Source organism: Geotrypetes seraphini, chromosome 3 (assembly GCF_902459505.1).
Source record: "Geotrypetes seraphini chromosome 3, aGeoSer1.1, whole genome shotgun sequence".
NCBI classification, from domain to species: Eukaryota; Metazoa; Chordata; class Amphibia; order Gymnophiona; family Dermophiidae; genus Geotrypetes; species Geotrypetes seraphini.
In genome coordinates this window covers 27,992,539-28,016,083 of record NC_047086.1, presented here as the reverse complement: position 1 = coordinate 28,016,083, position 23,545 = coordinate 27,992,539, and the positions used below count along the sequence as shown (strand labels likewise).

Genomic DNA, 23,545 nt, shown 5'->3' with positions numbered 1-23,545 from the left:
TGATCTAAACATTCAAGGTACTGAAGGGAATAGACTTAGTAGATAAGGACAGATTGTTCACCCTCTCCAAGGAAGGGAGAACGAGAGGGCACTCTCTAAAATTTAAAGGGGATAGATTTTGTATGAACATAAGGAAGTTCTTCTTCACCCAGAGAGTGGTAGAAAACTGGAATGCATTTCTGGAGGCTATTAGAGGGGAAAACACCCTCCAGGGATTCAAGACAAAGTTAGACAAGTTCCTGCTGAACCGGAACGTACGGAGGTAGGACTAGTCTCAGGGCGTTGGTCTTTGACCAGAGGGCCACCGCGTGTGCGGACTGCTGGGCACAATAGACCACTGGTCTGACCCAGCAGCAATTCTTATGTTCTTATGTCCCCTGGTCTTTGTAATTTTTGACGGAGTGAAAATCAATCCACTTGTACCTCTTCTACTCCACTCAGGATTTTGTAGACTTTAATCATATCTCCCCTCAGCCGTCTTTTCCAAGCTGAAGTGCCCTAACTGTTTTAGTCTTTCCTCATACGAGAGGAGTTCCATCCCCTTTACCATCTTGGTCACTCTTCTTTGAATGGCTACTTAGGAAGCTGTGGAACCACGGGGTGGAAGGGGACGTATACAGATGGATTAAACACTGGTTGGCAGGCAGAAAGCAAAGGGTTGGAGTGAAAGGCCACTACTCGGACTGGAGGAGGATCACGAGCAGTGTTCCACAGGGGTCGGTGCTTGGACCGCTGCTGTTCAATGTATTTATAAATGACCTGGAAACGGGGACGAAGTGTGAAGTTATATAATTTGCGGATGACACCAAACTCTGTAGCAGGGTTAGAACCGCGGAAGAATGTGAAGACCTATAAAGGGACCTAAACAAACTGGAAGAGTGGGCAAATAAATGGCAAATGAACTTTAATATAGAGAAATGCAAGGTCATGCATATAGGGAAAAAGAACCTGATGTTCAGCTACAAAATGGGGGGATCAGTACTAGGAGAAAGTAACCTTGAAAAAGACTTGGGTGTGCTGGTGGATACAACAATGAAATCAACGGCACAATGTGCAGCAGCCTCAAAGAAAGCAAACCGAATGTTGGGTATTATTAAGAAGGGTATTACAACAAGGACAAAAGAAGTCATCATGCTGCTGTATCGCGCGATGGTGCGCCTGCATCTGGAGTACTGTGTCTAATATTGGTCACCGTACCTCAAGAAGGACATGGCGATACTTGAGAGGGTTCAGAGAAGAGCGACAAAATTGATAAAAGGTATGGAGAACCTTTCATACGCAGACAGGTTAGAAAGGCTGGGGCTCTTCTTCCTGGAAAAGCGGAGACTCAGAGGAGACATGATAGAGACTTTCAAGATTATGAAAGGCATAGAGAAGGTAGAAAGGGACAGATTCTTCAGCCTATTGGGAACCACAAGAACAAGGGGCCACTCAGAGAAATTGAAAGGGGACAGGTTTAGAACCAATGCTAGGAAATTCTTTTTCACTCAGAGAGTGGTGGATACCTGGAATGCGCTTCCGGAGGTTGTGATAGGACAGAGTATACTACCGGGTTTCAAAGAAGGATTGGATAAATTCCTGAAGGATACGGGGATTGAGGGATATAGATAGAGGTAGAGATAGAGATAGGCTATGAAAGGGTATAGATAGAAGGACAAGGGGGATTAAAGGGTTTAGACAGGGATCACCTTACAGGTCATGGACCTGATGGGCTGTTGCGGAAGCGGACTGCTGGGCGCGATGGACCTCTAGTCTGACCCAGCGGAGGCAACTTCTTATGTTCTTATGTTCTTTTCTAGCGCCACTATATCTTTTTTGAGATAAGGAGACCAGAATTGAACACAATACTCCAAATGAGGTCGCACCATGGAGCGATACAGGTGCATTATAACATTCCTAGTCTTGTTAACCATCTGAAGATGTTACTCCCGGTATCAGCTCAAATTTGATCATGTTATGATCACTGTTTCCCAGCGGACCCAACACTCCCATACTATGTCTTGCATTCCACTAAGGACTAAATTTAAAATAGCATCCCCTCTTGTTCCCAGACCAGTTGCTCCAAGAAGCAGTCATTTATGACATCTAGGAATTTTACTTCCCTATCCCTTATTAATGGATAAGAAATTATCTTGAGATTTTACTAGCTGCTTCACGATATTGGTAATGTTGATTGTTTGCTGCATGATTTAACTTTAAATCTGGTGCTGATCCTCCAGACTAAATTCTTATAATTCATTAATTTTTTTTTTTTTAATATTTTGTTATAGGAAAGTTTTTGCCACTAAAGACCATGCTGGGGCCAAAATATGATGACCAGGTGCCAGAGGAGAATCGTTTCCATCCCAGCATGCTTTCAAACTATTTGAAAAGTCTAAAGGTAAGAGAAAACCAGTTATTTATACCTTAAGTAAAAAAGTTATAGAGGGGTCCTTTTACTAAGGCATGCTAATAGTTGTAGCACATGCTAAGGCCCAGATTCCATAAGCGGCACCGTCCCCCCCCCTAAAAATGGCCGCCAATCGTGTGTTGAATGGCACAACGGCGCCATTTATAGAATCACAGTTTTGTGAAAGGTAGGCACTGGATATGTAGAACAAGGTTTTCAAGGCCTACATTTCCAGTGTGTACCTTTTGGTGAATTGCGGCTATGAAGGTGCTTTATGAAGCCTAATGTGGCATTAGTGGTGTTAGGCGTTGTAAAGCTTCTCCATAGCCACGATTCAGGTGCCTTTTTAAGTGCCGGTAGGTTTTTTTAAAACACTATTACTTGTTTTTAAAAGGCGTTTTCCACTCAAGTTAGGTGCGTAACTTAAGGCACCATTTATAGAATAAGGGGCTAAATGCTGTGCAGCCCATAGGAACATAATGGGCTGGATGGCATGTAGTATGTGTTAAATCCATCAGTAAAAGGACTCATTTGAGGAAAGGTAAAAAGTTTTAAGATAATCCTTCCTTCTCAATCTATCATTCCTGCAGAACTGGCTACAGATTCTATATTTTTCCTCTTTTTTCTGACTTACCACCTAGAGAGCTGTTAGTTGAGATTTTATGGGTTTGGGTTTTTTAAAAAAATTTTTTAATCTACCCACAAATCTATGTTTTTATAATGGAATAAAGTATCCCAAGAACAGCAAATGCCCTAATTTCTAGTGCTGTTGCAATAAGTTTTGGTTTGATTTTTTTTTTTTAAATTAAGTTTCAATTAAGTACAATACATTGTGCTTAACAGGAAATGTAGAAAAAACCAATAAGAACATAAGAATTGCCGTTGCTGGGTCAGACCAGTGGTCCATTGTGCCTAGCAGTCCGCTCACGTGGCAGCCCCTAGGTCAAAGACCAGTGCAGTGCCCTAACTGAGCCTAGCCTCACCTTCGTACATTCTGGTTTAGCAGGAACTTGTCTAACTTTGTCTTGAATCCCTGGAGGGTGTTTTCCCCTCTAACAGCCTCCAGAAAGGCATTCCAGTTTTCTACCACTCTCTTGGTGAAGAAGAACTTCCTTACATTTGTAATAATACAACCAGTTTATTCTTGGCATTTACAAACAATTCAAAAAGGAAACCAAGTCATCTTGAAATATAGTCCTCAATTTGAGAGGTAGGCATGAATAAAACTCTTCTAGGAAAGAGATTAATACATTCAAATAAAAAAGAAATAGAGCAGATAACTTTGACTATAACTCAGAGACGAGAGTTACTCTGGCGCTAAAGAAACTCCTTTTCCTTCTAAGAAGAAATGCAACTGATCTGGATCATGAAATATGTACTTATTATCCTGATATGTGATAAAACATTTACAGGGGAATCTCAACTGGAAAAAAAGCACCTAAGGAAATTACTTTATCCCGATATGCTAAGAATTATTTTCTCCTAGTTTGAATCCATTTAGAAACATCTGGAAAAATATATATCTTTTCACCTAAAGAAGAAACCTGTTTTAAATATAATAAAGCTTCAGAACCAAATCCTTGTCTTGGTGAAAAACAAAAGAAACTATTAACGTAGCACGGCCAGAAAGTTCAATATCTGATGATTCCAAAATCGCTGAAACTTTAAGTTTCAAGTTTATTAAGTTTTAATATACCGACCATAGACGGACACCTGGCCAGTTTACAATGTTAAAATGAAAGGTTAAAAATAAATCATTATAAAAAATGGGGGGGAGTGTAAACATTAATTATACAAATTACAAATACAAATGTGAGCTTGAGGATAAGGGGAAAAGGAAAGATGATAAATACATCGATTAAAGAAAACAATTTAAAAGGGAGGGAAGATGGGGGGAGGATATAACATCGGGGGAGGGGATTGTTTCTTTAAAGCGGTTTGTATTTAATTTGCTCACTGTTGGAGAAGGAAAATATTTAGATGCGCATTAATTTCTTTTAATGTTCTCTTCAAAAAGTATATCTTTTATAGTGGGGGTAAATTCATTTCAGGAATTTTCAATATTGAAGTAAGAAAATCTCGAAAAATCTCTCGGGGTTTTATATTTAGGCAAAGGAAAATTTAAGAGCCTCGGATTTAAAGCCCTATTATAATTTTCCAAGTTTTCAATTTTACGGAGAAAAAATATTTTATCCATACCTTGTTGTTTAGCAGCTGTTGTTTTAATGTCCACAATTGGTTTCTGAATTTCCCCTATCTTCACAGTATGGTCTTGCATCACAGTCTCCAGTTGTTTAACGTTCGTGGTAACATTAGCCATCATAGAAATGAATCCAGTACAAATTGATTGGAGATTTTCCATTGCCAACCACATTGAGTCCAGAGTAACCACCGCTGGTTTTAAGAGCGGCTTGAGCTCAAGAAGCAGATGGTGTTCACCCTTGGGTCTGAATTCTCCTCCCCAGTTCCTATTTCTTCTGAGCTCACCACCGTTCACTGGCATTGCTCCTCCCTCAGACTGCGATGTTGGTGAGAGCATCAACGCTTCCTCTTCCTGAGTTGTCGAGAGTGGATTTTCCTTCCCACTCGGATTCTCCCGAGGTCCCTCGGGTTTTTGGGCCACCAAGGTTGCTTCTCCTGGGGCTGGGGGAGGGTCAGGTCCTAACGGACTCAGTGAGATCTCGCTGTCCAAGCTGAGCCGTTCCTGCTCAGCAGCGCAATTGTTCGACGCCGAAGGAACCGCAAAGTCAATAATTGCAGTCTGATGCGATGTAGAAGTTACCACCAGAGATTGAAAGATATTTCTCTGGTGTCCTCGTCTCTCAGGCATCGCAATTCAGGTTAGTAAAAAAGAATTTCTCAAGAAATTAGTGACGCTAGAGCGGGAGCTCACTCACTCGTGTCCTGCTCAATCGCCATTGTTGCAATAAGTTTATGTATGCAACAGATTCCCTTGTTGGACTGGGTTGTAGTAGTGAAGTTCAGTATTTTCAGTTTTAAAATATACAGTAGAGTTCAAGTAGCTGGATATAAATGTAGCCAAGTATTTTTAAGTTCTTTAAGGGTGAAATGTGTATGCTCTTCCTTTTTCCTTTGAGGTTTTCAATTGATATGTTATATAACTTTAGGACTTTTGAATCTTGCCCCATTGTCCTAGGTCCGTTTACTTCTGCAAGGCTCACTGCAGTTAGTTATGTTTGCCTTGGTGTCTTTTGGAATCAGTTACCATTACAATTATGAACCATGGTGAAGAAAAATCTTGAGGGGTTTGAGGATGATTCCCACTGTGGCTCATTTGATCCTGGATAAGTTACTTAGGGCTAGATTCACTAAGCCCACCAATCATGTCCCAAACACTTAGCGACCCCTTTGCGACCCAATTCACTAACCTCGTGGCCAATCAACCTCCGATCCGATCCGTGCATGCAAATGAGGGGAAACAGCATGCAAAATAGGAAGGGCCTTGATTCACTAAAAAAATTCAGGCACACTGACTGGGCTGGCCGATCCAAAAACAAGCAAGTCGCTTGTGCAAAAACCCTGCTCTCTGCCCCGACACTCCTGCTCTTGCCGCACTGCCCTCTGCACTGACTTTCCTGCAATTCTCAAGCAGCAAACGGTAGTCTGCAGTAAGGAGGCACACTTTTCCAGCACTTTTGCAGAAGAATCGGCTTGCTCCTATCAAAAAAAAAAAAAAAAAAAAAAAGAGCTACCAATGCCGCATGGGGCGTTGCCGCGTTCCTATCAGACCTTGGCTTTTCATGTGTTTATTACTAGCAGACTGTTGTTGGCTGCACAGTGGAAGCAGGTTCACCCACCTACTAGGCAGCATTTATTGGGAAAATTAGCATTTATTTTTCGTATGTCTAAATTGACAGCTCTCGTGCATAATCGCCTCTCAGTTTTTGAAGGTTTGGGATCCATACATCAAGTGGTCATCGGCCTCCTAGTGGTCTTACCCAGCTAATTTGGTGGTCTCTAGTTGGTTTTCTGTACATAAATGGGATGGGGGGTTGGGGTGGGAGGGGCTGTGGATGGGGGTCATGTTCTGCTTTGGACTGTTTTATCTCGTACTGAAGAATCCCAGTATGACTTTTGGTGGGGTGGGGGGCTGTGAGTGTTAGGGTGGTTTTTTGCCTTGTTCATGGTTATATATCTTTCTGCATTATCTCAATAAACATTTGGGGGGGGGGGAAAAAAAGAGCTACCATCTTTCTTTTTATGTTCAGCCAAACGACTTCAGTTTTATTTTGAAACTGCATCTCCTGCTCTCAGCCCCGACTCTCCTGCTCGCCCTTCCCTGCAATGTGAGCCTGTGGTTTTAACTCGCGGGTTTAAAGCAGGTTAAAACCACGGGCTCGCAAAGTAAAATGTTTCCAGCTCTGTAAGAAAACCACGGGCTCGTGAAGAAGTTTCCAGCTCTGTAAGCATGCGCAGACTATCTACAGGCATGTGTCGGGATTGCTCTGCAGTAATCCGTGTCATCGGTGTGGGGCATGCCTCAGATTGCCCCCATTTGCATTAAGACGTGTTGTGGATCAGTTGGCCGGCCACGGAGCAGATTGGATCGCCCATGGTGTGCTAAGGTTAGTGAATCTAGCCCTTAGCCCTCAATTGCCCCAGCACTGAGGACAGAGAAGTACCTCTATGTTAGTGTTTTTCAACCTTTTTACCGTGGACCGGCAGAAATAAAATAATTATTTTGTGGACCGGCAAACTACTAGGATTAAAATTTAAAAACCCCGTTTACGCCCCATCTCCGCGAGCTCGGTCCCCGCAAACCATCTGATTCCATCTGCATAAGCCGCAGTTATGATTTTATATTGAACGTATTTTATTAAAGTATAAAAAGAAACAATATTCTGAACAATTGTGATTTTATAAATACAAATATACAGAGCACGGACCAACAAAACCCCTGTCTCCTCTCCCCTTCACATCCCCTCTACTATCAAGAAAACTGAACAAGCCAAGTTATTATAGAATGCTACATAGAAATATCATGTTAACAGAATATTGCAGTCCCCAGTTATGTCTCTAGCAGGATATATATTTCAAATCTGATATATTCTAATGACAAAATAGAAATAAAATTATTTTTTCTACCTTTTGTTGTCTCTGGTTTCTGCTTTCATCTTCTTTTCACTCTTTTCCTTCCAGCGTCTGCCCTGTCTCTTCAATCCAGCATCTGCGCGTTCCATTCAATGTCTGCCCTCTCCCCCTTCCATATGTAAGAACATAAGAAGTTGCCTCCACTGGGTCAGACCAGAGGTCCATCGCGCCCAGCGGTCCGCTCCCGCGGCGGCCCATCAGGTCTATGACCTGTGAAGTGGTTCCTGACCATTTCTATAACCTACCTCTACTTCTATCTGTACCTTCAATACCCTTATCCTTTAGGAACCTATCCAAACCTTCCTTGAACCCCTGTAATGTGCTCTGGCCTATCACAACCTCTGGAAGCGCGTTCCATGTGTCCACCACCCTCTGGGTAAAAAAGAACTTCCTAGCATTTGTTCTAAACCTGTCCCCTTTCAGTTTCTCCGAGTGACCCCTAGTACTTGTGGTTCCCCACAGTCTGTATCTGACTTCTTTCTATGCCCCTCTCCCCTGTCCATCCAGCCTATGCCTCCTCTCTCCTTTTTACATCATTCATTCCAGCTTCACTGCCTTCTTCATTTTTATCTCTCCTACACCAGATCTAGCATCTTTATCCCACTCTCATTTCTCTGCTGACCCCCTTTCCAGCATCAATGTCTCTCTACTTTCTCATTCCTCTCTCTCCCCTTTCCCTCATCTGATCTCTCCAATCCACCCTGACCCCCTTCCCCTCCTGTAATCTCTCTGCCAGCTGTTTCCTTCCTTTTTTCTTTCTCCCTTCCCTCCTTCTTTTTTTTCTCCCTTCCCTCCTTCCTTTTTTCCTTCTCCCGTCCCTCCTCCCTCTATCCAACATTAACTCTCTTCCCATCCCTTTCCCTCCTCCCATCCCAGCAGCATCTCTCCTTCTAACTCCCTCCAAGTCCAGTAACAGCTATCCCTTTATTCAGCAGCTTCCCAGCCTCCTACAGTGGCTTCCTCCCCTTCCAGCAGCTCTCAGTACTTGCCTGCAGAAAGTTGCCGGTAAATCACTGCCCTGGCAAGTAGGAGAGCTGGTGGGAGGGTTTCGATGGCTGGAATGGTTAAGATGGGCTAGAGTGAGCTTTGATGGAGACTCCAGTAGATGGAACCTAAGCACACTACTGGGCAGGGCCCTGGGTTTCTGGCTTAGAAATATCTAAGAAAAAGGACCATTTAAACTAAATTAATTTATGGCGCATGTATGGTTAGGCAGACTGGATGGACCACTCTGGTCTTTATCTGCTGTCATTTACTATGTTACATACCATACCATATTGTTTCTTATACCCCGCAAATGTCAACTGGGAGTCATTGCGGCTTACATAAGATTAATAAGGTTATCAACATAGACATTGTTCTGAGAATGTGGTGCAGGGGTTATAGCTGTAGCCTCAGGGCCCTAAGGTTGTGGGTTTAGGCCCATGCTGCTCCTTGTGACTTGGGGCGAGTTGCCCAAGGTATGCTAGATAGATTATGAGGCCACTGGGACAGACGGGGAAAAATGCTTGAGTGCCTGAACAAATTCATGTAAACCATTCTGAGCTCCCCTGGAAGAACGGTATAGAAAACTGAATTAATGAATAAATAAATTATCTGTTCCTGTATGTTTTCTTTCTAGGGAATGGTCTCCAAATGGATTTGCTATATGCATGCAATGTTAGGAATGAACCTCATTCAAAATCTTATTAAGAGCATTTGTTGCGGTGCTATCTATAGTCACCATGGAAGGTAGCATTTGTCATGACTTGAACTACAAGCTGACATTTTCACTGCCTTTTAGGAACAAAAACAGAAAATGACACCTGTCTTCCCTGCTCCTTGTAGCAATAGTGAAATTTGTGTGCCAGGTTCTGCAGTATGCCTTTCCTTTAAGGACTGATAGATTTGCAGCTGTTGTTTTAATTGTGATTCTAGTAGTGTACACAAGAGGTCCAGCTAACTCCACAAATGTTTGTCTTCACCAGTAATGTAACCAGAAAGATATCTTCTCTTCCAGGAATCAAACACATTGTCGGCATGAAAATGTGTAACTAGAATCCAGTTTCAAAAGAATGAAATAAAAACATTTTAAAATGGTATATCATGTTTGTTCTATAGATGCTATGACCAGTGAGGCAAAAAATGTATACATCTGCGTATGTTTGGCAATTAAAATTTGATGCAAAGAAGTGCAGAGTGATGCACTTGGGGAATAGAAATCTAAGGCAACCGTATGTGATAGGAGGTGAGAAGCTGATATGCACAGATAGTTGTGTTTGTTTTAAATGGTGTTTAGATGGCGACACCAGCTGTGAAGAACTAAGGCCAGTCAGTACTGGGAGACTTGCACGGTCTGTGTCTCGTAGTTGGCAATTTGGTTTAGGATGGCTGGGAAGGGCTTTAACAAAAGCTTTGGTAATTTGGAACGTGAGGACATTGTCGGGCAGACTTGTCTGTGTCTCACAAATGACAAGATGGTTTGGATAGGCTGGAGTGGGGCTTTGACAGCAACTCCAGTAGTTGTAACCTAAGACGGACTTCCTTAGCAACAGCAGCAGATGAATCCAGAGACCAATGGGATAGCACACATGTACCAGCAAGCGTAGATAGAGAAACTGATTAACAGGTGGTCCTATTGGCTGGCACTCCTCCTGTATCTTCAGTATGCTCTATTTCCCAGCAGGTGATGGTCGCTATTCAACTAGCTCCTGAATTCTGGCTGTGACTGGATAGTTATTTTCTCCTGTTGAGATTTCTCTTCAGTGAGATAGCAATTTTATTCTCCTGTTGAGGTTTCTCTTCAATGAGACAGGGGTGCGGCTGAACGGTGCCGGCTTTAGGGGTTACATCTGGGCCCCCCAGGTTCCTGCCTCACCCTCCCTCCATTGCTAGAGGGTCTGACTGGGTCTCGATTTTTTCTTCTTTGCCTTCTCTGTTTAAAAAAAAAAAAAAAAGTGAGACCACAGTTGTTACATTCTGCCCTGTTAGTGCTGCGCAACCAGCTCTTACTGGCTTCAACCGCCCTAACAACAAGCTTGTGAGTATGTATGTGTTTTTTACTGTTGTTCTGTTTGGGAGTTTTAGTACTGTGGGATCGGTCAACGTATGTTTAAAGAATGGATATTTTATTGAGGCTAAGTTTTATGACTAGAAATCCGTTGAGGGAGCTGGGACTTTCCCGCCCTTTGCACGCACGCGCTTGGTTTCCTTGTTGGTTACAACGTGGCAGTAGCGGTGCAATTTCATGCTCGCACTTGTTCTCCTCGTTGGGTTTCAGTGCAGCAGTAGTAGTCCTGTTTATTCCGAGGCTCTCTTTCGTCGGTGTTTCTCGCAGCTATGTGCTGCTGATTGTGCAGGTGTTGGTTTATAGCAGTGCGCATGAGGTGGGACATGTTTTTTCTGGCACTGTGGGAAGCAGCGCACCGTTCTTCTAGTTATTCCCCGAGTCTGATTTTCTTTCTATGCAGGCCGTGGCAGGGTAAATTTTGCGGGGCTTGAATCTGACTATGTTTCTAGGAGCATTGATGCAGCGGCCATGTGTCGGCGAGAATCAGGTGCGCGCTGTGGTCTCCGGCGATGGCGGGAGAGCTGCAGTGTTCCGGTAGTTTATTTCTAGCTGACTTTGGTCAGGGTATGCTGCGGGTTCTCTCCTTTCCGGTTCAGACAAGTTGTATGTGTTTCACCAGCTTTGGGATAAGCTTGGACAGATTTATGTGTCTATGTCTGTGTTCCTGCTGTATTCACTTGAAGGAAGCTGCTAGTTTAATCAGACTCTGGGGTTAGCACTCAAGGGGATTACCAGAGAGACTCTGACCTGTGCTAGGTCACCCAGTCTCGGTTTGTCTCCGGACTGGATCGACATATGGCAAATCACGGCACAGTGAGATCAGCAGTAAGATAGTGCCCTGTATTTCACATGGGTATCTCATTGTCTCTCTTGGGGTCCCTGCAGATTGAGCCTTTGTCTGTTGGTAACTGTCCTTCTTATTTGGGCCTCTGTGCTGCGCTGCATGTGTCTAGTAGTGGGAAAGGATATATATGCCTAAAGGTAGTACAAACAGTTTCCAAGTTCGGGCTGTCTCTATGGGCATAATGACACTTCGCATCTTCCTGCGGCCAGGACTCTCTTTCTCTTTCTGAGGGGGCCTGGGCTTCAGATCTCCATGCTTATCACGCTGGTTTCTCCTGTCGCCATTTTCTCATGGCACATGCTATACATACCCCCCGACCAGACAGAAAGGGCTGTACAGCTCCTTCTAACCAGGAGCCAGTTACCTATTCTATCAAACCCGCGGAGGAGCACGCCGCTATGTGGCTGTTAGCCTCATCCCTGAAGCTCTCATTAGCGATGTGAGCTTTGTCTGATACCTGTTAGGATGCTGTTGTTTTCCATGGGGTGGTAGATGCAGCATCTTGATTGCGTCTAGTATGTATTCACTTTAAAGGACATAAGTATTTCCCTCACGTTGCATGGAGTTAGTACTGTTTTCATGGTTCCAGTATACTCCTCTTTACATTGCGAAACTTGATTTTTCCTAGGAGAATTTCTTTCTTCTTACAGATCCTACAGTTCTCATCCTGCCGTTCCCTGACCTTTTGCACTTCATTCTGAGGGGATCTTGACTTCTTCCAATGACTCTTCAGGCTTTCTCATTAGGGGGAAGATGCTATAATGTCAGGTCAGGGGGCTGTGAACATTTTTCAGGATGCTTGCAACTTTGCATCCTCCTCAGGTTTCCGGTTCGTTCTTGGAGTCTCTATATTTTGTGTTTCCCTTTTAAGTGTTACTGGTCCTCAGAGCAGTTCTTTTAGTTCTTCAGGAACTAAGGGACGTTGTTCCACTTACTGCATGGTGCCCAAGACAGGGGCATTGGGCAGGCTGGATCCCATTCTGCTGAATTAGTTTCTCAGGGTTACACATTTCTGCAGGAAAAAATGGGAGAATATTTACATTTTCACTATGGACTCCGAATCTGTACTAGGTTTGCTTGCCTCTCTTGGAGCAGCGCTTTCGGTTTTGGCACATGCCATTTCGCCTACCCAAGGCTTCACGAACATTTTAGAAAATGTGGGCAGTGGTACCGTTTTGGTGCTACCAGGCGATTCACCTACTTTCTTCTTGACTGACTGCTTGATTCGGATGTCTTCCAGTCAGGCCATTTGACTGACACGAAAAGGGAGGTTTGTTTTCCTCAGTTCTTTGGACGTGAATCTTCAAATTTGCACAGCGCTCTTTTTTGCCCTGTACTATTTATAGGTATATCGGGGAGATGTTTTTATTCATATAGGAGAGAAATGTGTTTCTTCCCAGAGACTAGGGCGATGGGTCACAGTCTCAGGTTTGCATTCTTCTTCGGTCACCATGACCAAGAGTATGAGATTCTGTACAGGTTCTAGGATCCATGTTGCTGGCTCCACTGGGAACTTCGGCTTGCTTTCCCATTATAATGCTACAGCAGTCGCTTTTGTTCCAGTGGTTCCCGGTATCTCAGGGCTCCAATTATTTGGTAGATTCCTCAAGCATTGCTCTGTATGATTTGGTGGCTCAGCGAGATTTCTCTTTTAAAAGGCATACCTCTGTCTTTGCTGGATTATCTCATGGTCACCAAACATCCCGGGCTGTCGGGTTGGGGGGCTCGGTGCCTTCCATTCTCAGCTCCAGGAGTCTGGTCTTAAAAGGCGACTCAGTACTTGTTCATTCTTCTACTCTGGAACATGGTCAGGATACCTTTCTGGGGCTTCAGACCATTCTTCTGGAATGACGCTGAAGGTCTTTTCAGTCAGTATTATGATGGGGGTATTTCTCTACAGCCTGGGTAGTAGGTGATTTACTCAGTTAGTGGGAGAAGTTGTGGTTCTACTTCAATGGGTGGACCCTCATCTTCCTCTTCTGTTGGCAGATCATTTTATGAGTCAGGAAAATAATTTGGATAGACTTTCTCTGAGCATGGCCCATTTATTGTATGTTACAGTGTACAGTGCTGTGTACGCTCTAGAAAGTGTAAATATTAGTAATAGTGAAATCTTCTACATCCTGGATATTGAGAATTTTGGCTTAGGCGTTCCAGCTCTTTTTATAGAAGTGAGATCTCTTGGAACTAGACCTCATGGCCTCGTCTCGAAATTCTAAGCTTCCTAGCTTCTTCGGCGGGCACAGGGAGTGGGAGCCAGAGGGGATAGCAGCGTGGCTTCTTTCTTGCCTCTGGTTTCTCTTTTTTCAGTATTTTCCCCTGGCTGATGATGGCTTGGATTTGCCATCTCAAGCTCACTTTCAGGGCACAGTATTTGTAGAATCTCTGAATTAGCTGTGCCATCCTTGCTATGCGGATCTGATGAGTCTTTCGACAGCCGGACTGTTGAGTTTCCAGGTATCTCCAGATTTGCTCACCTAGGGTCAACATGGATATTCGTACTACTTTGGTATTACGACCTAGCTTTTGAAAAGTCATGGCTGGCGTGTAAGGGTTATGTGAAGCAGGTTCTTTCTTCTCTTATCCAGGCGATACAGATGTCTTCACCTGTGGCTTCTGCTTCCTTTTGGAGGTTTTTCCTTTATTGGGTACTTCTCAACATTTGCACCCTTCCAGAGTTGTTTTTTGGTACAAGTGTATTGCCAAGAGCTTAGCGTTCAATTCCCTTCAGCTTCAAGTGCCATTCTTAGCTTGTTACAAGGGCTAGGTATATTGCTCTTCGCTTACTTCTCAGCTTCATGTAGTTCAGTTCCTAAACGGAGTATGGTATATTTGTACACCTCTTAGAAAGCCCTGTCCAGAGTACAGTCTTAAGGTACTTCTTCGCAGTTTACCAAAGGCTTCATTTCATCCTTGTCTTTTGAGACTCTAAAGGGCTGTGCCATTGAACACGGGGTTTCTTGTGGTCATGGCTTCAGCTCGATGGTTTTCTGAGTTGTAGGCCTTGTTTGGCGGGGATTCCTATTTCTGATTTCCAAAATCTGGGGTATCAGTTCGGACGGTACCCCAATTTCTTTCTAAGGAGGTGTCATCCTTTCTTTTATGACACTCACTTTTCCTTCCTTCTTCCTGGGAGGAGAAATGGGGAGCCGTGCTTTTATTCAGTGCATTTTTTGAAAGTGCGTAGCGTTTTCTGCGAGCTAGGTTTCTAATGACTTTTAGTTGTTTAGATCACCTTTTTGTATTCTTCAAGGGACGCCTCAAATGTATGGCGGTGTCCAAAGCCTCCATCGCTCGATGGGTCCAGGAGGACATTATTTACGCTTGCTTGATGGCAGGGAAGCGGTTCGCAAAAGAACTTCATGACCATTCCGCCAGAGCGATGGCTACTTCTTGGACTCGGTCCAGAGGATTTTTCCTTAGAGGAGTTTTGTCTCACGGCTACTTGGTCTTCCGAGAGTGCTTTATCTCAGCATTACTGGTTGGATGTGGGGGCGCATGCGGTGGATGCGTTTAGTGCTTCTGTTGTTGCGGAGGCGGCGTTTGCTTCCCACCCAAATTGAGGATTGCTTTGAAACATCCCATTGGTCTTTGGATTCATCTGCTGCTGTTGCTAAGGAAGGAAAAATTATGTTCTTACCTGTTAATTTTCTTTCCTTTAGACGCAGCAGATGAATCCAGAACCCCACCCTTTCTGGATATTGTCTGTCGGTTTTTTCTTTTGCAACTTTCGAAGTTTGTTGTTATTGATGGTTGTATTCTGTCTTATTGCCTTTTGAGATTTGTTATGGGAAAGAAGTTTTTTACATGCTATGCCTATTGATGGTTACGGATGCTTGGGCAAGGAGCTATACTGAAAATACAGGAGGAGTGCCAGCCAATAGGACCACCTGTTAATCAGTTTCTCTATCTCCGCCTGCTGGTAGATGTGTGCTATCCCATTGGTCTCTGGATTCATCTGCGTCTAAAGGAAAGAAAATTAACAGGTAAGAACATAATTTTTCCTTCTACAGTCTATGGGCTAGATGCACTAAAGTAAGTGATCGTCGCTAAATCTGTTTTCACAACTTTAGCGACGATTACTTTTACCAACCCAATGCACAAAACGGCCCACTGCATGTTTTTTCCCTTGATCGCCCATTTTCCAATCCAGCCATGCAACATGCATAGCCAAGCAATTGATGCACTAACATCATTTGGCTATCCTCCCCCCCAAAAAAAAGAAAGGGGTTTTAGCAATTGGAAAAACCAACTGGTCTAGACCTATTGGTAACTGTGTTACCAAAAGAGGAGATTTAAAAATATACAAAATTCTCTACGTACGCCAATATAGTGCAAAACATCATAGAAGACAGGGTAGTGTAAAAACACTATAAATCTTCAATTATGATCCTTGGGCCACTCCAATTTCAATTCAAAATATACTTTGTAGCATCCTTCTCTTATTATATTATTTTGAAATACATGTAAATCTTTAAAATATTTTCAGATTGTTCCATAGGCGCAATAATTAAATCTTAGTCAACATACTGCACAATACAAACAAAGGAGAGAAACATCAGAAACATGATTGGAAAGGGATCATGGGGCATCTTACAGTATTCAGCTATTCCAGTACCCACTTCACCGATCCTAATCTTCTTTAATCATCTGTTTCTTCCCCCCCCGTCCCGTAATCTTTTTCAAAATTTCATCAATGAATCACTAAGTAAATTCAAAAATCCACAATAAACTTTCCCAACATGTGAGATGTCACTTAGCTATCAGTTAGAACTTCAGCACTGTTCAAGTTACACTCCCATTTTTTTTTCAATGGCACAGATATTTTGCATGTGTTACACACGCAAAATATCTGTCCCATAAAAGAAAAAAATCCCCCTCCCAGAAGAACGTGGCACCGGGAATCCCCCTCCAGAAAATTGGCAGGAGAAATGCCCACTCCCTCCTGCCAATGGAGGCCCCCCCTGAACTATTCCCTACTACCCCCCCTTCCTCCTGAAAAAAAAGGCAGGAGGGATGCCCACTCCTTCCTGCTACCGTATGCTAACCCCCACCCCTGGTACGGGTACAGCAGGAGGGAAGCACGGTCCCTTAGCTCCTAGTCCCACCCATCGAAAATGACTGGCCTTCCCCTCTCCAGTGCACCATGTGATGCACGGGGAGGAGCCTAGGCCCTCATTGGCTCAGATGCCTCAGGACCCTCCGCAGTGTAAGATCTGCAATTTTTAGTCATCTAAGGGTGACTTTTCACCCCTGGAGCCGGACACTTTTTTCTCTGTTTATGAAATTTTGGTCTGAATTTTAGAGCGCATATTCTTCCCCTGCACAGTCTCATACCGCCAAAGTGTGGCATTGTGCCTTTGGGCACGGTCTCGCCTCAGCCTGCTGCTGTTTACGCACTGCCTGACCTTCATTTGGAGTACCCTAATGTAGATGTTTCGATCACTGCTTCTTATTCCTCGAGCGGGAAAATCAGGGATTGTGTGCTGGATCTGCGAATCCCTCTAGGGGCTTGAATAATCCTGGGAATGATTCTTCTGTCCTGTGCCTGTTTCAGTTTACAGCTCTGCCTGACCTTATTTCTGAGTCTTTGCAGCAATTGCACTTAGTCACTCAGATGGCTCCATCCACTTCTTCCTCCTGGCTTATTACCCTGTTGTAGGCATTCTGGTCTTGGAGCAGTTTGACTCTCTGGAAGGTGCTCTGAAACTCACTAGCGGTATGCCACACTTGTCCTTCTGGCACAGGAGTGTCAGCAGCTTTTGGGTCAGCCCAGGGTCTAGGCAGGACCGCCGTGTGGATGTGGTCCTCAGAACACTTTTTTGACGCAGCTGCTTTAGGTATCAAAGCTGCTTCTGCAACGGTTTTTTGTTGCACGCGCCCGTCTGCACACACTGGAGAGCAAGGCGGTGGATTCCCCTCAACTTCTTTTGGCTGGGACAATAATATATGGTCACTTTAAATGTGGTCAATGTATGTATTATCCACAGGCTATTGAGACTAATAAAATTCAAATACCCAATACCAATTGATTTTATCATTTGAGGGCATTTTCAAATTTTAATACTGTGAGTGTTGTATACTGTATTATTTGTCTGTATGTACTATACACATTGGACAAAGTAAGTGAAGAATAAAAATTAGAATAGCATAAGAGTACACGTCTCCCTCCGTGTTCGTGGTTTCAGCAATCGCGGTTTAGATTATTCACGGTTTTTAGCTTGCTGGCTCCTCCCCCCAAATTACATCAGCTTGCTTAGAGAAATCGCCGATTCCAAGCATTTCCAGAGAAAATCGTTAATTTTCAGCACTTTCTTCACCGTGTTTTGCCTCTCCTTAAGGAACAGGCCAGGTCTTCCACCATGTTGTTCATGGTTTCACCATATTCACGATGGTTTTTAATAGAAAACAGCAAATAACATATGAAAAAGTTATTTGCGGTTTTTCTGTATTTGTGTTTGTTAATCCCCTATCACAGCGAATACGGAGAGAGAAGTGCAATAGCAGAAATCGTAGAATTGAGGCTCCACTGATTGCTCATTGGATGAAAGTGGGTCATATTGTAGATGATGATAACTATGCAGTGCTGCAGCAAGTGCATTCACCTCTAGGTGGTGATCTGTTTCGTGTGTTGTTATATAAAGAACAGTGGTTCATATACTTGTGGAATATGGTAGCCCCTTTTTGGGCTGAACACTGAGGTTGAATGGCATCATATATGATGAAAGTTTTTTAATAGTGATGAATGAAGTATGTTGAGTTAACATCTTGATAGTCACTTTCATGTATCGGTAATGTTCTATGATGTCATCCATTTGGGACCATTGTCATATGACAAAACGGCTTTAAAACGCCAGTGAAGTGCGCATATGTTAGCTATGGAGTTTTCTAACGGAGTTGTTTTATCCAAGGGATTTTTTTGCCGTAAACAGTTATAAAGAAAATGTTATAATATAATTTTGTATTATGAGGGAGATTAATAGAATAAGAGATGATATGATGTTGTGAGAAGTGCTTGTTAATCTTATGGGTTTTTAATTTATTTGGTACAGTGTGAAGGCTTCTCCTCCTGAGAAAGCCAATTGGCGAAACCCAGATCTAAGTTGGGGAGAGCTGTAACATTTATGCTGGAAATATTTATGTTTCACAATGGAGTAAATCATGAGATGGTTCCGGGGAGTGCAAGTGATTTTTTCATGTGAATTTATCATCATACCCACCAGCCAAATGTTAAGTGAGGTTGTATCACATAGTGGTGCTAAGGGTGGTGGATAGGAACATAAGATGTGCAGTGATGGTTTCTTATATATCTTGTTTCCAGTATGTAGGAGTTTTATGGTTTTGAACATATCTTTCATCAAAATATCTTTTCTATATTTACAGGATTTTGAAACTTTTGTAGTCCTAGTTTTGGTATTGACTTTAAAGATGCCTATATCCACATATAGATACTACTATTGACTGGGATATATCTGAAATTCCAAATAAGGAAACACCACTATCAGCACTGCATTCTGCCATTTGGTCCTGTAACAGCAGTTAGGGGTTTCACAAAATGCTTAGCAGTAGTTGCAGCATCACTGTGCAGATGGAGGGTGTCCCTACTTTTCAGTGAGCTGGTGCCAACTTTTTGGAACAACTAGTTATGATTGATGAAACATGGTTACATCACTATGATCCTGAGACAAAACAACAGTCCATGCAGTTGCGGCACTCAGGTTCAAGGCTAAAGAAATTCAAGACCCAAAAGTCAGCAGGAAAGAAATGTTGGATGTGGTGTAGGGGGTGATTCCTGCCTCACACCTAAGGATAGGCCTCGCTCATGTCAAGCAAGCCTGAACCATCTTTCCTGCATGAACCATCTTTGCTTCCTGATGCATTCTGGATGTGTTTACAAGAACTGTGTGTTTCCAGTCAAGGACATCTGCCTTTTCATACATGCTCCTTTGAACCTGGAGGAGTTATGAACTATGTTATGATCTGTGTTCTGTGCTTATCATCTATGGCGCCGTCCAAGGCCCCTGCACAAGAAAAGACTATTCATTCTTGCTATTCTGTTTGGATTGATCCTGGAGGGTCATCAGACATGACCTAAGGAGAAAGTTGTTTGCGAGGATTTAGACTATGTTTGGATGTGAGAGAGCTCTGATCTAAACTTAGGTTTCTCTGTACACTACATCGTAACAATAAGATCTGATAAAAGTTACCTCTTGTGACCTGCTCTCGGACGAGAGTGAAGACGCAGAACTGTCTTTTAAACAGATCTGGTTTCTATCACAAAAGGAACTCTGGCAAACATATATTACAATTTCACCAGTGATAAACTACCTGTCTGACCGGACGAAGTTCTACCATTTGCTAAGCTGAGGAAACAGAATTCCATCTCCTGGATCTGCTGAGGCATAATCTAAAGGGCGAGAAAAATAATTATCTCTTCTTTCAGCTGGGCTAGATAGAATTATATTGATTATGGATAGGAATGTTAGGTCCCCTTGGTGATAAGCTATAATAGATTACTGCTATTATCAGGACTTGGTATTATAAGGAATTATACCTTGTGTGTAAGAATTAGTCATATTTACTAATTTACTTAGTGATTACTGTGTAATAATTGTGTGCTGAAATATATGTATGTATTCAGATATATTGTGGACAATAATTAGTTATTATTTACTGCTGGCTTGTGAATTATATTTTTATATCTATAATAAAATATTTCATATAGCTTTGGTCTCTGTATTCGTATAAGTTGGCAAAAATCCAAATCCTTGGGTGCAGTTATGGGATATCCTAGAAACGAGATTTGCATGTGACTTGTTTATGTTGCACTAATTACCTATACCCAGAAATCTGCCTGCAGTGGCAATAGAAGGGGTGGGAGAGATGCACCCTGGATACTTCTCTCTCTCCACTCCCTTTGCATCAAGGGAGGGAATGTGAGAGAGAGGGAGACTTGTTGCACATAGGAGTGGAGGAAAGAGAAAGAAATGCTATGCAGGAGGTAGGAGGGGTAAGAGAGGAAGAATTATCAGGATAGAAGGGAATGAGGATGCTGTACAGTGGGAGGGAGAAACGCTGGACCATGGTAGGAGGAATCAATGGTCAGCAACCATTTGAAGAAGAATTTTCAGAAGACAGAAAAGTATAAAAAAGAGAAACTGTAACCAACTTGATGGAAAAATAAATCTTCAGACAACAAAGGAAAAAAAAGGAATTTATTGACTGAAATATGGTAGCTTTGAGAAATGTTTATAGTACATGTCTTTGTATTGTGTTCAACAGAAAAGGAAATGCAGGTCTGGTTTTATTTCTCCAGTGTTGAAGTTTTTACTGACCTTTGCTTTGGCTGGTAGGGATCCCCCAAGCACCACCTGCTGAGGACCTCCTCCAAAGGTAGCCAGAACTTCCCTCCATCAAGCATAGCAGTTGCTGGCAGCATCCCTGAGCCACTGAGGTGACAGCATATGTGACTCAGGGAGGCTACTGCTGCCTGCCAAGCTTGGCAAAAGGGACCCTTGGCCACCTTCAGATGAAGTCCTCAGCTGACATAGCTTGAGGGTCCTCATCAGCTGGAGTATTTATTTTTTACATTTACATTAGAGGCTCTGGCAGAGACCCATTTACAAAGTATGTATTCTTCTCAATTAATATTTCCAAATGCATAAAGGAAGTTCTTCACCCAGAGAGTGGTAGAAAACTGGAACGTTCTTCTGGAGTCTGTCATAGGGGAAAACACCCTCCAGGGATTCAAGACAAGTTCATAATGAACAAGGAGGTACGCTGGTAGGACTAGTCTCAGATAGGGTGCTGGTCTTTGACCAGAGAGCTGCCGTGTGAGCGGACTGCTGGGCATGATGGACCACTAGTCTGACCCAGCAGCGGCAAATCTTATGTTCTTATGTTAAGTGTCTTTGCTTATTTGTAAATAGGTCTTTACCAGAGTCTTTAATTCAGTAGCAAAATAGCTATTTTTGAAGTTTATGGGGACGGGCAGGGACGAGTTTGATTTCTGTCCCTGTGCAATGCTCTAGTTTTAGCTTATAATCTGGTGGGCAAGTAAAGATGGTGAATATTTTAAAAATTATATTTTTATAACAAAACAAGAGGAATGCCAAATTAACAACAGGATAGTTCACAAGCATACAAGATCATTTGTAACAATGGTGAAAATTTTTTTGTCTGATCAGGCATTCAGTGTGATATTGAATTCCCAAAGGCTTGTTAGAATAAATCTTAAGTTAAATTTCCTGGATTGATTCTATAAAGCTTCCATCTCCCTCTCAATAGCTTTTTGATTTTAATCACTAATGCTGTATACTTTTGAACTTCTGAAAGTCATGTTCCAAAATCTTGCATCTGGGTCACCAAATGCAATCAAGTAAGAGAGCTTCCACCAGCATGTTTTCCTAGCATGATGTCATCTTGGATCCTTTGATTTTTGTTTTTATAATTGTTGTATGCCTTACTTTTATTCAAGAAAAGCCAGTTTTATGCTCATAACTTGTGTTATGTCTGTGGAAATGAGGGTGGTGTATAAGTGGAACAATAAGTTAAATACTTGTGGTATTTTTAAAATTTCAGGTGAAAATGGGTCTCTTAGTGGATTTGACAAACACCACAAGGTTCTATGACAGGAATGATATAGAGAAAGAAGGTATCAAGTACATAAAACTACAATGTAAAGGGTAAGTAAATTTTATATCAGTCTTTTTAAGGGCCAATGAAAATGTTGAAGTGCATGATCTCTTGAACATCTTGGGATCTCATTTAGTACACTGTGGTAAGTTTTTGCACTTGCCATGTGGTGGTAGCCCATGGTATAGTCCGTGCTATAGTTTGGGCTACTATTGTACTGTCACAGCTCTTCTCTTTGGCATTTATTAAGATACTGGGTCTCCTCCTGAGTGAGCATGCACTGCTGCACTTACTGCCTCTTGAGGTAGCAGTAATTGCGTCAACTTTACCGCCAGTCGAGACCGCTAGCATTTGGTAATGATCCGTACACTGGTGCCAGGTCATGCTGCTCCTTGTTCCGCCCTGGTCTTGCCCAATTCCTGCCTGTTGCTGTGTTAAGCAATTAGCACATCATTTTTACTTCTTGATCTGTCAGCGCATGTTAAATGTTAGTACAGGTACTGGGTGTTGACTTAAGTATAGATCTTGCAAAAAATATAATGTTAAAGATGGCAAGTGTTAATGAAGGGCAGCAATAAGAAAAGAGTTCAGAGGTCAGATAAAAGACATGGGAGAGTAGTAGAGAGCTAATGTTTGGGTTGGGTATGGAAATTTATATTTGCATTTACTCCGTGGATGAATATCAACTGGTCAGACTGTGATAACAGAGCTCTGAAATCCAAGCGAGGACAACGTATCGATGAGTAGGTGGTGATTTATTGTGTCAAGAAGAGGCCTTTGGATTTGGCCAGGCACTGTTATTGGAAACTTTTGTAAGGGCAATTCTGTAGAATGAAGAGGGCAAAAACCCAATTGAGGTGCGTTAAAGATAGCTTAAGATGAAAGAATGTCAAGACAACGGTATAGAAAAGCACATTCAAGTAACTTGGCTAAGAAGGGGAGGGAGGATACAGGAAGATAGTTGGAAGTGTAGGTAGGGTCCAACGAGGGTTTTTTGAGGAGTGGTGTAACAACGGCATGTTTGAAGGCATAAGGCACAGTTGCGGTGGAGAGTGAAAGGTTGAGGATATAGCAGATAGAAGGAATGAGAATAGGAGAAACAGTAGCAAGTAGATGGGTGGGGGTAGAATCAGAGGAACAGGTAGTAAGTTTGGAGGAGGAAAGAAAACATGCAGTTTCCTTCTCAGTAATTTCTTGAAAGGAAGATAAGGTGGCAAGGGACGAGGGGGTGTTGGTAGAGCAGACTGGGGGAAGTGGTTCGATTGAGAGCTCAAGGTTTATTTTGTGAACATTGTCGTAGAAGTATTCAGCCTTAGTCTGGGGAAAGAATGACAGGGGAACCTTGAGTAAGGAGTTCAGTGTGCAAAGAGGCGGCAAGGGTTGGAGCTGAGAGAGTCAGTCAGGTGGATGTAATAATCTTGTTTGGCAAGTGAATCCATATAGAATTCCTTTGTGTTTATCCCTCACATTTTTTAATTCCGTTACTGTTTTCATCTCCACCACTTCCTGTGGGAGG

General features: G+C 42.7%; 1 protein-coding gene across 1 annotated transcript in view; it reads left to right on the top strand.

The window, feature by feature from the left end:
* The window catches only part of RNGTT (RNA guanylyltransferase and 5'-phosphatase), a 599,480-nt gene that overhangs the window by 11,370 nt on the left and 564,565 nt on the right, over positions 1-23,545 (top strand). The window contains exons 2-3 of the mRNA XM_033938319.1: positions 2,271-2,380; positions 21,976-22,079. Coding sequence (XP_033794210.1) covers positions 2,271-2,380; positions 21,976-22,079 — 214 coding nt within the window. The remainder of the gene's footprint in view (positions 1-2,270; positions 2,381-21,975; positions 22,080-23,545) is intronic.